At 37.6% G+C, this 14,092-nt stretch overlaps 1 protein-coding gene across 13 annotated transcripts in view; it reads right to left on the bottom strand.

Moving 5' to 3' along the window:
• MME (membrane metalloendopeptidase) overlaps nt 1–14,092 on the bottom strand; it is a 104,972-nt gene that overhangs the window by 46,471 nt on the left and 44,409 nt on the right. For all 13 annotated transcript variants that reach the window (NM_001444848.1, XM_021069693.2, XM_084986761.1 and 10 more), the window contains 2 exon segments: nt 1,218–1,352; nt 13,899–13,964. In NM_001444848.1, coding sequence (NP_001431777.1) covers nt 1,218–1,352; nt 13,899–13,964 — 201 coding nt within the window.

Genomic DNA, 14,092 nt, shown 5'->3' with positions numbered 1-14,092 from the left:
AAGTAATGTTAAGTGAAAACAGACAAAAGGTTAAAATGGGAATAATTTCTCAAATGACAGTGGTTCCAATTTCCCCTTTAGGTCACTTACTTATTCATTTATTTAAAAACAAAGTATGTAACATCTGCATGCAATGGCCTGCTGGACAGTTAAGAAATACACAGGTGATTCAAAGACTACTCAGACCCTATCACCATCTCATAGTCTCAGAGAGAGAAATATAGACACAAAAATTCTGAGGTTAGATACAACAAGATCAGAGCTGAGGCTGATCAAAGGAGAACATGGATTAGGAAGGTGCAAGTGGTAAAAACCCAGCACAATCAACTGTTCTCTAATAATTCTGTTTCCGACAAAGAAACCACATGTAACCCATTAAACTGCCACTCATTCAGTTGGAGCTCCATGCAAAGTCTGGTTCTGATCGGAGATGTAGCCTCAGGAAAGCTAAAAGTGCCCCCCAAAATCTTCAGTCTTCAAGATCCTGATGGCAGTGCCAAGCAGATAGGCATTTAGGAGTGCAGGCTATTGTCTGCAATGTCACAGAGTCCCAAGCATCCTAAACAGATTGAAAGCGACCATTTATACAGTTTTTGCTTGAGACTGCAGATCCTGTCAGAGAAACATCAGACAGGAATGTGCCAAATCAGAATCTAAATGTTCACCCAGAACTAGATGAAAGTCAGGAACATACCCCTTGGGCTCTGCTGATAAACTCCTTCTGTGGGATTTCCCCTGAGTGAATAAGCAGCCTGACAGTCTGACTCAGTGGCCTCACATAGTTGTGTGGCCATGTTCCAGGGCTAATACTTCTGAGCAAGGAGATAGAAACAATTTCTGTAAAGTTGTAAAACTGTACATATCAAAAGTAAAAGAAATTTGCTGAATAGTTAGCAATCAAGTGTGTCCTGATCTCAAGGGCATCTCAACAGCAGTTTGTAAATAGCACCTTGATGTAATCCACTTATAATAGGTCATTAACCATATCTAGTTTAATATTTGTCAAATTTAGTATGTCTCCTGAATGTCTGGAACCTGGTTTACTACAAATTCCACAGTTTCAAAGGTCCTCCTGAAATCAATGATCCATTATTGAGCTATGCATTTTTATCACTTGGTTAAGAAGTTGTACTTTTTACCCTTAAAATATGACAGAGAGGAGAAAAAAATAAAAAGTAGCTGACGGTATTCAGTGTATCAGAGAAAATGTGTTTTACATTGGCAATTTCTTTTTCCAATTCCATAACTTTATTCATTTCCAAAGAAAGCTGGTTCTCATCGACGGGCAGTCCTTTTTCCTGACGAATCAATTTGGCCACAGAAATCATAAAATCCACATATGCTGTACAAGCCTGCAAGAAATAAAGAACAGTATATTGCTGAAGAATCTTCTAAATATTCATCATGGCACTTGAACTTAAAATTTGTTTTCAATTCAGTATTAATTTTTGGTAACAGATAAAGCACAATAAAATAGAAACCCATCCCTGAATCAAAAGAAATGACCAGCACAGATTCACAGAAAGTCAATGTGTCTTTGAATTGGAGCAGAACATCAAGGTATCACTTTGAAAGTACTGAGTAACTTATAGCCATTAGGTTATGGAGATTTTATAATTTTCAACTACTAATCAAGTTAAATTGCTTTAATAAGAATGTAGTTGCAAAAGACTTAGTAAGCATTACCTTAGTAATTTTTTTGTAATAAATTATTTTACCAAATTTCCTTTCATCAGGCTTTCTCTGCTCATGTATATATATATCTTTTTTTCCCAACTATCCATGAAGAGATGGCCACAAACACACATCATGTTATCAGGACATCTTTTTTTTGTTTAGTAAGACATCTTTTATTTTTTAATAAGACTGTACTCATGAGCTCCTTCAACACAAATATGTGGGTTTTAGTTAATTTCATAGCTGGCTCCAGTTACTGTGAAATCTCTAAGACACCATAGATGTGAATACCAGCTTTCTTCTAAGAACTCATATTCTTTCTTTATCTTCACATTTTAACTTTGTAAGGGCAAGCTACAGACTAGTTATATTATTGACCTTTTAGAGAATAGATACATGCCTTATTCAAATTTAGATGTGGTATCAAAACCAGGAAATTGAATAGCACTTTCATAAATCTCAACCCACTGCTATTTAGCTATTATTACCTATCAGCCATTAAAATAAATAATGATCCCATCATATTAAAATTTACTCAAAATTCAAGTTCCAGGACCAGTTTGGGCAACGAATAGATGGCCACACAAGTTTGGGATCCATGAGTGGTTCTATGCTTCAAAGTCTTGTTCACACAAGGTAAATATGAGGAAAGCTGCAGAATGCTTAACACTTTCACAGCTTCAGGAGGTGTTATATCCCTACTAATTGATTATCAGTGACAGGGGCACATGTCTAGTCACTGTGAGTGCAAGGTCACATCTAAATTCATGGTGATGCATTAAGAGAATCAAACATAAAACTTATGGGGAATTGAAAATATTTTATCAAGCAAGAACCTAATAAGCAATATATAAAGTTATTAATTCGAACACCTTTTTTTTTTGTTTTTGTTTAAACTTTGTTTGCTTTTTAAGGGCTGAATCCGTGGCATACGGAGGTTCCCAGGCTAGGGGTCTAATTGGAGATACAGCTGCTGGCCTACACCATGGCCACAGCAACTCCAGATCTGAGCTGCCTCTGTGACCTACACCACAGCTCACAGCAATGACGGATCCTTAACCTGTTGAAGAAGGCCAGGGATTGAACCTGCCACCTCATGGTTCCTAGTCGGATTTGTTTCCTCTGCGCCACGACGGGAACTCTCTTGAGCACCTTTAAGTAAGGTTTAGATACTGGCATTCCATGACCTTTACTAAATGCTAAGTAAACAATTCCCCAGGGAGAGGGTTCCCTCTTTCAAGGATACCCTGTGTGATGTCTAGATAGCATCTCTATCCTGGATCTACTACTCAGTAGAACAAACTATTTAAAAACAGCTCTGCACCTGAATTAAAAACTTAATCACTAAGGTAAGAGAGATACAAGGATGTTTTGTGTATATTCTTGCCAACTCCATTCTTTTTCTATCAAAAGGTAATCAGAATTTTTTTTTTCACTTTGAAGAAAACAAGTATGTTTGAGTTCATTGGACCAACAATTCCAAAGTATAAGCATGCAGTGTTTTGAATTAACTGTAGTTTAAATCATATAAATTCATCTGCATTCAGCAAGGAATTACTACCAACTATGAAAAAAATGGTAATTTGAATTTTCCAGAATCAATCTACTGAGATTTCATTTTTTACTCTGTGGGATGCTTTTTTTGTTAATGAGGTGAGGAAACAATAGCAAGAATGTTCTCTTGCATTTCATTTACTCTGCAAACTGGTTGTGCTCTGGTATCTTTATCCTTACAGATGTATTTAAACACTATAGAAATTGGCAAGCATAAAAACTTTGGACAATGCTTCTAGTCTGCTGAGCTGGTAAAGTTTCCTAGAAAATTAGAAGCATTAACATCAATAACTTCTCAGATGCTTGAATATTTAATATAGTCACATGGAACATACTACTTTTAATAAACTCCATTATCTGGCAACTATCACAATATGACTTTTTAATCAAACATGTGCCTTAGTATCTTGATTATCTTTCTTGGTTTTCGAATTTATCTAGTAGCTGTCAAAAAACCAGGCTTACTGCTGCTGTTAAATCCATTCTATAAGGTATGACTTTACCTTAAGGTATTAATTTTCTTCCTTGAGATACTTCTAGATAGGTAAAATGCCAAATAATAGCAAATTGTCATAATTTGAGGAGAAGTAGTCAACACATATTTTAACATTTAATTAGTGCATTGGCCGGGATCTTTTTCTTTTTCTTTTTTAGGGCCACTCCTGTGGCACATGGAAGTTCCTGGGCTAGGAGTCAAATCTGAGCTGCAGCTGCCAGTCTACGTCACAGCCGCAGCAATGAGAGATCCAAGCCACATCTGTGACCTACACCACAGCTTGAGGCAATGCCAGATCCTTAACACACTGAGCAAGGCCAGGGATAGAACCCAAATCCTCATGGATACTAATTGGATTCTTAACCCTCTAAGCCACAATGGGAACTCTGGCCAAGCTATTTTTTAAATCAAAAGTCAAATTTTCTTTTGTCACTTAAAGAGCAACTAGTTATTAGGAAAAAGGCCAGAAGCAGCTATCTTTTCTGACAGTCATAAGGTAGCTTAGTTGAAGCTTTGATATAGTGAATCCTTTATTTGACAAAAAAACCCAAAAAACCTAAATTATCTATGTAGTCCTTCCTTTTAAAATAAAACATTGCAAATCCCAGTGCTTATAACAGCAGGTTTAATGAAGACAATTGTTTTTAAACGGTTGTGTAAAATCCATAATAGTAGTTCGGTGAGCTTTTAAATTCCACACTATTGACGAGATGATATTTACCAATACCCAACACCATGAACGGTTACTCCAATAAGAACTATCTTCATTTTGCAGGACCATGCAATAATATTTATATATTGTCTCTGTTGAGAAATTGGATTCCTCTTGCTTAGAAAAAAAGCTGACATTTGTTGGAGTTGCCAAAGAGGAAGAGTACAATGCCATCTGACTATTGTCCTTCGCACTTAGTATCTTTGTTAATAAGTAACAGCAAGTCCCAGGAAGGAATGGAGAGCCCTCTGGTCAGATTAACTGATAACTGTGCACTTTAGAGTGCCAATAACTGTGGACCAGGGTTTCACTTCCAAAGATTCTGTCCTGGGACACCTAGCACTTTTCTGCCTTTCCCTTTCCAAGACAAATATGAGCATGAAGTGATTGTCCTATCTATTCCTAGCCACTAATGCGGGGGCGGGGGGTATTTAATAGTGTTACACAGAAAGTTTCCTGGGGAAAGACACAGGGGACACCAAGCAGGAGAGGTCTGTTTCCTCTAAGAAGGCTTGGAGATTTTTCCCGCTTTAAGCAGCATATCCGGGATCATGCAGCTGCCAGAACACTTGCTCCCCAAAGGTGGACACAGACATATAGAATCTTGAAGCCATTTGGGGGGACTGGAAATGAGATATGGCCCCCAGTCCACTCAGTAGGGCTCTGGTGCAGGAGAAACTCAGGACACAAGAGGATTCACTGTGGACAAGCATGGGGACAGTTGGGGGCTCTCATCATGTTAATAGAGAGTCTGGAGATTCAATGAGAATTTACTGTGTAACTTCTAAGGTTTGTTGCATATGTTTGGGAAGCTGCATGTAGTTCTTTTTACAAACTAAGTTCAGCTGATCTCAAAAATCTCTCTTGTCACATTCACTAAGTCCTAAGTTCAAAAGCTACTCTATGTTTTGTTTTATACAGATACTGGGACTGGGTGAAACCTCCTGACTATTAGTCACCTGGTGCCAGAAAGGACAAAACGAGATCAGCAGTTTCCCTTGCAAGATCTGTTTTTTCAAGTCAACCAAGCAGCAGTCAGAGTGAGGTTTTTAAAAACCAAATCAAATCAAATCTAAATTGTCTACTGACCCCCTACCCCTAGTCATTCACTTTGTATCATACCACCATATTTATTTCCTTTATCACATTATATTCACTTATCTTTCCCTTAAATTATTACTTGTTTCTTAATTGTCTATCTCCTCCCATTAGAACATGAGTTCCATGCAAATAAGGGCCATTTCTGCCTTGTTTCCTTTGGTATCCCTATTGCCTAGAAAGGCAAATGTTACATAGTAGAAGCCCAATAAAAATAAAGTTAAATGGTAAGTAGATAGAGTAAGTTTCCCTCCATTTCCTATATGTCAGAAGGCTTCTAGTCAGAGTCCAAGTCTGAGTCTGAGTCTCTCTGAGCTCATATTTCGGGTAAGCAGGCAAACAAAATCCTCTCGAGTTTACTCTCAGTTCTAATACCTGCCCATCTAAAGGACTGCAGACCTTAGCTTTTGCTCTTTCCTGAGCAGGTACAGCTTTGAGAATTTTCCTGGACTGTGCTCTCTCTTATTCACTACACAGACCCTGGGTCATCTCTTTTTGGCCTCCAATCATCTTGGCCATAGTCTAAGTCCTATCCTTGTCCCTAAAACGTTTCCTTTTTTAAAATGAACATCACGTTTTTCTAAGAACTCTGCATATCTTCATGACTCTGGCTGCCTCCTCCTCCTCCCCTGCCATTCCCCACAGCATCATATTATACAACTTCTAATCTCCAACTCCATCCTCACCTTCTCGAGCTCTCATTAGCTAGACCCATGGTTTTCTCTTAGCCCTGAAATGCTCTGTTCAAATAAATATTTTGTTAGTACATAAACAAAATAAATCTTAAAGAATGTGTACATGAAGGTGTGGCTACACAGAGCACTGTCACTGGCACACACGAAGTGTTCCTTTAGTTTGGAAACCACTACCCTGGCTTATTCTACCTTCTCAGACAAACACAGATCATAAGCATGTCTATAAACCAATTATGCTCATTTTGGGTTCCTAACCTACAGATTCCCTTATGAAGTAGGACCAGGTAGCACTTAGCCTTGAAAAGCTAGAAGTAGAGAAAAGGAAACTTTGAGACCGATTCCAAATTATCCTAAATAGAGTTCACAGACTTTTCCAAAGGTGGTGATTATTTAAGAAAATTAAGATAGTCAGTCCTTTCAGTTAATCAATATACAAGAGCTTTTTTTTTTTTTTTTTTTTTTTAAAGGCTGCAACCAGAGGCCAATGGAAATTTCCAGGCTCCGAGTTGAATTGCAGCTACTGCAGCAGGCCTACACCACAACCCACAGCAATGCAGGATCAAAGCCACGTCTGTGACCTACACCACAGCTCCCAGCAACGCTGTATCCTTAACCCACTGAGCAAGGCCATGGATTGAACCTATGTCCTCATGGATACTAGTTTGGTTCGTACGCCACTGAGCCACAATGGGAACTCCATATAAGAGCTTTCTCACATGAAGTAGTTGTTTGGTTCCATTTTAAAATTCCGTGAATGGAATGATTATTTTCTATGGGCAATGTGTGTCTTTCATATCATGTTCCTAGCATAGAAATTTGTAAGGATAAAACTGTTTCAAATCTCACCACTTCTGTCCTTCGAGTTAACAGTGTGTATTAAGTGATCTCTTCAGATAATCACAATCCCTCAGAAATAAGCTTCTATCTCTTTAATAAGAGACATCTAGCATAAGTGGCTCCTTGACAAACCCATTTTAAGAACAATTTCTTCTGCCATGACATTTACAAAGGTCTATTTATTTCCTGGAAAGAGATGCTTTACACAACAAGGTGCCACAGAGGTGAATCCAAATTGGTAAGACATGTTAATTTTTAAAATAAATGTGTGTGTTTGTTCAGTATTTATATAGATGTCTATGTGGCCTTCTGCCTAATATTTGGCCTGGAGAACACTATGTTACCAGTCTTACATTTATAAACTCCTGGAAAAAGATAGTGTTTATCTAGTCTTGTTTGGCAGTTTGTGTCACCCACATGAGCTGGCTTAATAATTTTTTTTTAATTTTATAAAATTTTATTAAAGTACAGTTGATTTACAATACTGTGCCAATTTCTTCTGTACAGTAAGGTGATGCAGTCATACATATGTATATGTTCTTCTTTTCATATTATCTTCCATCATGTTCTATCCCAAGGGACTGGATAGAGTTCCCTGTGCTGTACAGTAGGACCTCATTGCTTATCCATTCTAAATGTAATAGTTCGCATCTACTAACACCCAACTCCCAATCCTTCCCCCACTTTCCCCCTCCCTTGGCAACCACAGATCTCTTTATGTCTGTGAGTCTATTTCTGTTTTGTAGATCGAGTCCTCTGTGCCATATTTTAGATTCCCCATATAAGCAATATCATATGGTATTTGTCTCTTTCTGACTTACTTCATGTAGTATGAGAATCTCTATGTACATCCATGTTGTTGCAAATGGCTTTATTTCATTCTTTTTTATGGCTGAGTCTGACTTAATAATTTTAAATGAGATTTTCTCTCTAGGTTTTTTTTTTTTTTTTTTTTTTTTTTTTTTTTTTGTAGAAATAGCACCATCTAGAAGGAAAACTAGATTGGGAACCAGGGGACAAGATCATGATGAGGCAGGCTATGGAGCTCTTTCTCTTCATCTTCTCATAAGAGAACCTCTATTCTGTTTTCTCTTGGTGGAACTGTAGATCTATTAATAGGTCTACCTTCCTAAGCCGTAGAGATGGGCTGGTGGTACCAACTAGCCAATCAGAGAACCTGGTTCCCTGGACACAGGGACTGGTCAAGAGAAGAGCAGGTGGCTCAAGCAGGCTGTTTCCGCAGAAATTGAGAGACAGTAAGACAGAATTTATTTTTTCTGTATTTTAAAGCTGCCAGTGGTCATCTTTGATGCTACAATGGAGATAGCCTGCTAGAGAAGGACTCCAACACAGAAAAAAAGCTTGAAAATGGGAAAAGAGATAAGATGATTCAATTTGAACCCCTGGAACCAACCATGCCTGATTTATCCCTATAACATTTAGGTGAAATAAATGAACAGAAAACATTTTTTATAGAAGTCAAATTAGTCAGAATAGAGCATGTTTCTATTGCTTAGAATTAATGTTCCTGACACATAGATCACCTAATACATGACATAAGCAAATCATTTTACTTATTTGGATCTCTGTTTTCTCATTTGTGAATTTAGGGGTTGAACTAAATTCTCTAATGTCTCATTTAGCTCTTAAAGTCTATGCCTAAGTAACCTTAATTAGTAAGAAAACATATGATTCTGTCATGTAAAAAAACATAACAATATACATCTTTGAGTTTCTACTGCCTTAAGCCATGTTCCCTCTTTGAGAGGGAGAGTACAGAAAACAAAAAGGAACTGAGGTATTTAAGTTTAGAACAATAACCAGAGGAATACAATATGCATTTCTTGAAATATAACATTCAAAACTGCCAGAATAAAAGCACATAATAAGTTTGAAAAGCAGAAAAATAGGTTTTATCTTTAAGAAAGAAGGTGGGATGTAGTTCTTGGAAAAAAATAAAGCATTATCTATTTGCATCACTTAGTGGTATAATGATACAAGATATTTTACTGTTCTGAATGCCAAACAAATATCACAAAACAGAAATTCCATTCCTAGGGTATCAAAATCCAAAAATATCTCTGTGAAGTGGAATGGGCTCTCCTGTAATTGCAGGTGTTATTTTCATTGTTTATAAATGTCTGGTTGTAGAATTTAAAAAGATGGTTCCCTGGATGAGTTGGATATCTCAGAAGGACAGATCAAAAAATACCTGGGGAGGAGTTCCCATGTGGCTCAGAGCGTTAAGGACCTGGCACTGTCATTGCAGTGGCTCAGGTTGTTGCTGTGGCGTGGGTTCAATCCTTCACCCAGGAACTTCCACATGCTGCAGAGGCAGTCAAAAACAAACAAAAAAAGACCTGGAGAAATGAGCTTACAGTGATTTGATCAAGGAAATTCATAATTAGGGTTTTTGATCAAAAGAACCCTAAGAACCCAGAAGAACCCTCCTTATCCTTAGCCCCTGAAGCATATCTGCAAACCAGATGCCATACTATAGTTTGAAAATCATCACTAGAGTGACAGGCAAAGAAGTGGGCTTCTCTAGTCAAAGCACCTTTTTTGGTTAAAAAAAAAAAAATAAAGTTGGTGACCAAAACTTCTCTTGGTTATTTTTTTTATTTTTATTTTTTGGCCACCCTGTGGCATATAGACTTCCCAGGCCAGGGATCAGGTACGAATTGCAGTCATGACCTATGCCACAGCTACGGCAATGCCAGATCCTTAGCCAATGTGCTGGGCTAGGGATTGAACCTGGTCCCAGAGCTGCAGAGACACTGTTGATCCCATTGTGCCACAGCATGAACTCTCTTGGTTAAATTCAATAAAATAATGTGGAATGCGAAAGTGTGGGACCCACTGAATGTATAAATATCTCAGGCAAACTGAATAGATCAGAGAAATAATTGGAGGTTGAAAAGGAGAAAAGGGATACATGGTTTATAAGATATTTGTAAGATACTCAGGAACTATATTTCTTTAACTCTTGAGGCCCTAGACCTCACATTTCTCTGAGTCAAGGTGAGGATCTAGGAGGGACCTCTAATGATATTGGGACCTTCTATCTTCCTTTTCTTTCCTCTCTCCCCTAATATCTTCTCCCTCAATTATTCACCTACAGATTCAGCAATATTTATTTGCTAATTACTAAGCACCAGAAACCAGGCTGGATACTGGAAATAAAAAAAAAAAAAAAAAAAAAAAAAGAGTAAGTGAGACATGACAATGCTCCTGCTAAGCTAAACAGTTTTCTAGGAAAAAAAAAAAAATTAAATAAAAAAGTATTCAGAAATCCATGTGCTATGGGAACATAGAGGTATCTTCATCTAGTCAAAAGTTCCACAAAAGGCCTTCTTGAGCAAGTAAAATTTAAACTTAAAGGGTGAAGAGAAAAGGAAGAGGGTCAAGTTGGTGGTGTGTGTGTAGGGAATGTTCCCAGCAAAGGGAACAGATACATAAAAGTATGTGAGAAAAAAATTAATGAAAGCCACTGTTACACTAATACAATGATATTAACATTTCTTCCAGTTTTAAAACTTCTCGACTAGATGTTACTATGTTATCCTATCCTTTTCACCACCTTTTTTCCATGAAGCAATAAAACACTAAGAAAACATACTCGAAGGGGCTGACTTATTTCAGAGATAGCAGGGTAGTGGAAAAAACAAGAATTAACTTTTATTTGATAGCTGGCAAAAAGGCAGAGGAATCTAAGTCAGGGATGACAGATGGTAGTGAGTGTAAAAGATTAGCAAATATCATGGGGAAATAAGTAGAAAAATGGAAATTTTTCTATGGCTATACACTCTGTCCCCTCCTCCAAACACCCCGGAAAGGTTGGATTTTAAAAGGTGGAGGGTACAGAAATATTCTAGTAATTATCCATTTCCAGGAATGGCAATTAGATTTTCCCTCATAGACTGACACCCTTCAACTGGAAAGAGATTGTTGGGAGCTTGGAGCACTGACTTGAGATGTATTCTGAGGCTGGAAGTTAGCAGAACAAAGGGCAGTGACCAAATAGCCATAGTTGTGGAGGAGGGGCAAGGCAGCAAGCATTGTGTGTTTGCTGCTGTAATCCAGATCACTGGAGGGCACTTAATTTCAGCTGATAAGAACTTCCTGGCTGAAAGTGCTAGGGCTACTGAGTTTTCTAAATCTTTTGCTCATTTTTAAAGAACACCACTAGTGTGAAGTACTACCCTTAGGAAGTGGGGATGATGAAATAGAAGAAGCAGGAAACTGGGATAAAAACTCTACCTCTGGTTCTACGAGTGGTTGGCCGAATGTTCTAGGGCAAACCTCTCAGCTCAGATTTCTCACCCATAAACTCTTATTACATTACCAGTTCCAGATTTAGTCACCACTCTGCTGTTTGACTACAAATATAGTATTGCCCAGACCAGTGGATGCAGTCTATGGCAGAGACTGTTAAATGTTTTTGGTATCTGAGTTCCTCTTCTTCTTTTTAATAATAAAATCTTAATTTCATAAACTGAATTTTAATAAGGTACATACATGGCCACTCAGTTTAAGAATACATTTCTCAGTCTCCTTAAAATTTAGTTGTGGACACATGACGACATTCTAACCAATGGAACATATACAACTTCTGCATCAGTAACATAAAAAGAAATTGTGTGTCTATCTCTGTCCCTCATCTCTTTTTCCTACAGCTCAAAATGTCAACAGGGCACTGGTGAACTAACTTTGACAAAGTAGATTATAAATAAAAGGCTCAAAGAGGTTTATATTAGAGCAACAGGTCAAAGAAAGCTGTGGTCCTGGTCATCCCATGGAACAGAGCATCCTACCTCTCTTGGACTATAACAGGAGATAGAAATAAACTTCTCTCTTGTTTGAACTACAGTGTTTGAAGGTCTCTCCTTTTTTTAAAACTTCAATTATGACTCAACTAATTTACAAACTTAAATGCCTTAGAGGGACCAGGAAGTCAATAAAAATCAGTGAATTATCTAGATGAGGACTGCCCAAACCTGGAGAACAAAGGCCCTATTTGAAGGGCAACCAAAGGCCCTATTTGAAGGGCAACCACAACACAGCTCTGTCCAATTGCCAAATGGCAAGGCAGGCCTAAGATTTCCAATTCTACTGATTTATCAAAAGATCTGGGAGTTCCCGTCATCGCACAGTGGTTAACGACCCTGACTAAAAACCATGAGGTTATGGGTTTGGTCCCTGGCCTCGCTCAGTGGATGAAGGATCCAGCGTTGCCGTGAGCTGTGGTGTAGGTTGCAGATGTGGCTCAGATCCTGTGTTGCTGTTGCTGTGGCATAGGCTGGCGACTGCAGCTTTGATTAGACCTCTAGCCTGGGAACCTCCATTTGCCTCAGATTCGGCCCTAGAAAAGACAAAAAAAAAAAAAAAAAAAAAGATCTAGATTCTGAAGAAAAATACTGCATTTAAAAAAAATCTTGGCAACTAATCTAAAATTAAACAATAAGAACAAAAAGCCAACAGCAGCAGGTTAAACAAAATGCCTCTACATTAGACTCAAGCCTATAGCAAATAGCTCTAGATTATGACTTTTTCTTGATTATTAGGCAGCACTGAATATGAAATGCATAAATATACCAATCTTAATAATAGGATACTACATTAAAAGCATACACTGACTGCCAGGTATACTCTGATATCAGGAATGTTAAAATATTAAAAAAAACCTTTTAAGACTAGACAAATTTGATGTTTTTAGGACACAAACCTACATTTGAAAAACATCCTAGTTTTGATGACGATGAAAACATAGTATAATGAGCCAAAATTCTGCAGTCACCCTCGATTCTGCAATAGGAAGCAGCTGAACAACTGGTAAAGCCAATAACCACAAACCACACAATACTTGGATTATAATGAACTCAAATACCCCATACCCATTTCATTGCCTGTGCTATTAATTGTGGACTTTAACAATACCTCTTTTTTCTTCATTTCAATGTTGTGTAGCCATTCAAAAAGATATTTTACAGTGAATTTATTCCATGTTATTTGAACTTAGCAAAATAAATGCCCAGCATAAACATATAGAATAATTTTAACTAAGATGTCCTTTCAGCCACACCACCACACCCTTTAGAATGATCAAAGGGACACTTAATTTACTTCTGAGTTAGAAAATAATGATGAAAACATTTATGGAACCAATACCTTCCCAAATACCTAATAATATATCACACTGCTAAGTTTATTTTCTGTGTTTCCTTTATATCAAGGCACATCAACACCAGCCTGAGGGAGTTAAGGCTGTGAAACAAATGGAAGCACCTCTGTGGAGGTGATGAATGTAGAGTCAAAAGGTGGCTGCAAAGGTTTGTCTGAACCTGATGCCCCTACCTGGGTAGCCCTCTGAAAATCAATTCAGAAGGCTCTGAAAGGATGCTGTGTCTCATTCTGGACCATTCCCTGGTCACCATTCCCTACCTAATCTTCACTGGCACTAATCTAGGCCTTGATTAATCTGTTCACTCTTTCACTTTTCTTTAATGAGCCAGTTTATGGGGGAAATCAAACATTTAAAATTGACTTTTAAAAATGGGTCACATGATTTCAAAATGAAGAATTAAGGCAAACAAGGAATTTCAAGTTTCATTGTTTCTTAAAAGACCTTCATTCATTCTGTTGAGAATATTCATTCAATCAAAGGAAGCTTACTGTTATATGTGTTTTTCAGCATCTGCCTGAGCAAAGAACATAGGGGGTTAGGCTTAAATCTGATCTTAGTCTTTTTCATTATTTGTAAGTTTATACCAGATGATTCTATAGTTTTGTTATACTTCGTTGGGGTTTTTTGTTTTTGCTTTTGTTTTACCTCTTTATATATTCCAGTGCATTCGTAATAGTCTCTGGAAGGCAAGCCAAGTCGAGGTTGGTCAATCTATAAAAAAATATACAAAGAAGAAAATAAACTACTCAGTTGATACAATAGTTGGAAAATTGCATGCATAACTATCCATGTATGAGCAAGATCCTAGCGTTCTTGCTCTTTATAAGGGTAACAAGTAG

Source organism: Sus scrofa, chromosome 13 (genome assembly GCF_054392235.1).
Source record: "Sus scrofa isolate SSC_HxYL_T2T_F1_AM1 chromosome 13, Sscrofa_HxYL_maternal_Yorkshire_Landrace_v2.0, whole genome shotgun sequence".
Classification (NCBI taxonomy): domain Eukaryota; kingdom Metazoa; phylum Chordata; class Mammalia; order Artiodactyla; family Suidae; genus Sus; species Sus scrofa.
This window is presented reverse-complemented; position numbering and strand designations above follow the sequence as displayed.